At 50.7% G+C, this 2,604-nt stretch overlaps 1 protein-coding gene across 2 annotated transcripts; it reads left to right on the top strand.

The window, feature by feature from the left end:
- Positions 1-1,092: 1,092 nt before the first annotated feature.
- Positions 1,093-2,357, top strand: LOC104459676 (gap junction gamma-1 protein-like). 2 transcript variants are annotated; one of them, XM_010082434.1, is made up of 2 exons: positions 1,093-2,184; positions 2,248-2,357. In XM_010082434.1, exons 1-2 carry the CDS (start codon positions 1,107-1,109, stop codon positions 2,355-2,357), a joined length of 1,188 nt encoding a protein of 395 aa, XP_010080736.1. In that variant the 5' UTR covers positions 1,093-1,106. The 2 variants fall into 2 exon arrangements, with proteins under 2 accessions (XP_010080736.1, XP_010080729.1); XM_010082427.1 differs by having other exon boundaries at positions 1,093-2,357.
- Positions 2,358-2,604: the final 247 nt, after the last annotated feature.

Genomic DNA, 2,604 nt, shown 5'->3' with positions numbered 1-2,604 from the left:
TGCTGCCAGTTGAACAGTAAAATCACTGCTTGCCTTCAGTGAGTCCTGGGGTCACCCCGGAGCTGGGGCTGAGGCCCCATGGCAAGTGAAGGTAAACACTAAATAGTTATTACAAGCTCTTCCTCCCCAGCTGTCCAGGTCTTCTAATAAATACATGGTTTTCTCTCTGAAAGCTTTTCAAGGTTTATTTTTAAAAGAGTCTGCATTTGATTAAACATTTGTTTTGTTTTATTTTGGGTTTTTTTTCAAAAGGAACTTAAAAGGGCCGTCAGCCTGTAAACATAAATATTCCCATTCTTGTGCTGATTCTTTGCATTTTTCTGGGTTTGCTCATGAAAGACATTTCAGCAGGGCAAGTCGCTGTGATGTGGTCAGCATCCTCTACTCCTGTTTTCAGCTCAGGCACTCCAGACCATGGTGTGCAAGCAAGAGATGATCACAAGTTAAGCAACTTTTTGGGTCTAGGTGGCTTCCACGGTGCCTTGTGTTGACTTTTACACTCACCCAAACCCTTACAGCTGAGCAACATCTTGAAACAGGCAACAAAGTGGGTGACAGTGAATTTAGTAGGTGCTGTGGCTTGCTGTGTTATGAAGGTGTGGAAGTTTTTGGCTGTGCGGGTGGTGAGGCAGTGGCCCAGGTTGCCCAGAGAAGCTGTGGATGCCCCATCCCTGGAGGGGTTCAAGGCCAGGCTGGATGAGGCTTTGGGCAACCTGGGCTAGTGGGAGGGGTCCCTGCCCATGGCAGGGGGTGGAACTGGATGGGCTTTAAGTTCCCTTCCAACCCAAACCATTCTGTGATTCTGTGATTCTTTGTGTGTCTAGTACCACCAGCTATCCCTGCCTCCGATGACGATGGTGCAGCACATCCCTGCGCTGGCTGCAGCCCGTTCCCCGATGCTGTGCTCTCATTGTCAGCCCCATGGTGTGGATCCTTCACAGGTCCTGGGGAGATGGGCTGCAGCAGTGCAGGGTTCCTCTTTGAGATAAAATGACCAATGTATGCCACTGTCCCAGTCACATCGCTGACTGCAGCCCCAGATGTTAATTTACAGCCGTTTGTTTTTTTCTTTCTCTCTTCCTGCAGGTTATAACTGAGTAGCCCTTATGACCAACATGAGCTGGAGCTTTCTAACCCGCCTGCTAGAAGAGATTCACAATCACTCCACCTTCGTGGGGAAGGTCTGGCTCACCGTACTCATCGTCTTCCGCATCGTCTTGACAGCGGTGGGGGGAGAGTCCATCTACTCCGATGAGCAGAGCAAGTTCACCTGTAACACTAAGCAGCCCGGCTGCGACAACGTCTGTTACGATGCCTTCGCGCCGCTGTCACACGTCAGGTTTTGGGTCTTCCAGATCATCATGATATCCACCCCTTCGGTCATGTACCTGGGCTACGCCATCCACAGAATCGCCCGGTCGGCGGAGGAGGAGAAGAAGTTCAAAGGATTCAAGAAGAAGAAGAAGCAGTTTGCGTTGAACTGGCAGGCGGTGCGCAACATGGAGGACCCGATGGAGGCTGATGAAGAAGACCCCATGATCTCTGACGACACAGCAGAAAACGAGAAAGCCAAAGCCAAGCCCAAGAGCAAAGAGCAACAAAAGCATGACGGGAGGAGGCGCATCCAGCAAGAAGGACTGATGAAAATCTACGTCTTCCAGCTACTCACCAGAGCTTCATTTGAAGTTTGCTTTTTGATAGGACAGTATTTGCTCTACGGTTTCGAGGTGGAAGCCTACTATGTCTGCAACAGAGTCCCTTGCCCTCACACGGTGGACTGCTTTGTGTCCCGGCCAACCGAGAAGACCATCTTTCTCCTGGTGATGTACGTCGTGAGCTGCCTGTGCTTATTGCTGAACATGTGCGAGATGTTTCACCTGGGCTTTGGGACCATCCGAGATGCCATTCGCAACCGGAAAATCAACAGTTTTAGGCAACCTCCCTACAACTACGCCTACCCAAAGAACATCTCCTGTCCTCCTGAGTACAACCTGGTAGTGAAATCCGAGAAATCCACCAAGATCCCCAACAGCCTGATGGCTCATGAGCAGAACTTGGCCAACGTTGCTCAGGAGCAGCAATGCACCAGCCCGGATGAGAACCTCCCGGCAGACTTGTCCACCCTTCACAAACATTTGCGAGTGGCCCAGGAGCAGTTAGACATAGCGTTTCAGAGCTACAGCAGCACCCAGGCCAACACGCAACCTTCTCGAACCAGCAGTCCCGCCTCGGGTGGCACGGTGGTAGAGCAGAACAGGGCCAACACCGCCCAGGAGAAACAAGGTGCTAAACCCAAGTCCTCCTTGGAGAAAGGGAGCTCAAGCAGTAAAGATGGAAAGACGTCTGTATGGATATAGTTTCGTGTAAAAGGAGAGAGGGCAGCGTAAGTGAGAGATTTTATTTTGGTTTGCTTCTGGTTTTTGGTATTGTTTCACAGGGCACAGGCGCAATTTTAACATGGAAGTCAAGAGAGAAAAGGAGTTTTGGACCAATTTAGGGCTGTCTTCCAGTGCGTTACCAAAAGACATTTCTTCCCTCTTTCCACCACGTTCTCCAGCTGGGAATCTCCAGCGAGCAACAGCAAACTCCCCACATCTCCCACCG

This window comes from Pterocles gutturalis, unplaced genomic scaffold (assembly GCF_000699245.1).
Source record: "Pterocles gutturalis isolate BGI_N339 unplaced genomic scaffold, ASM69924v1 scaffold25581, whole genome shotgun sequence".
Classification (NCBI taxonomy): domain Eukaryota; kingdom Metazoa; phylum Chordata; class Aves; order Pterocliformes; family Pteroclidae; genus Pterocles; species Pterocles gutturalis.
Note: the sequence above shows the minus strand (reverse complement) of the source record. Positions and strands in the feature narration are given on the sequence as shown.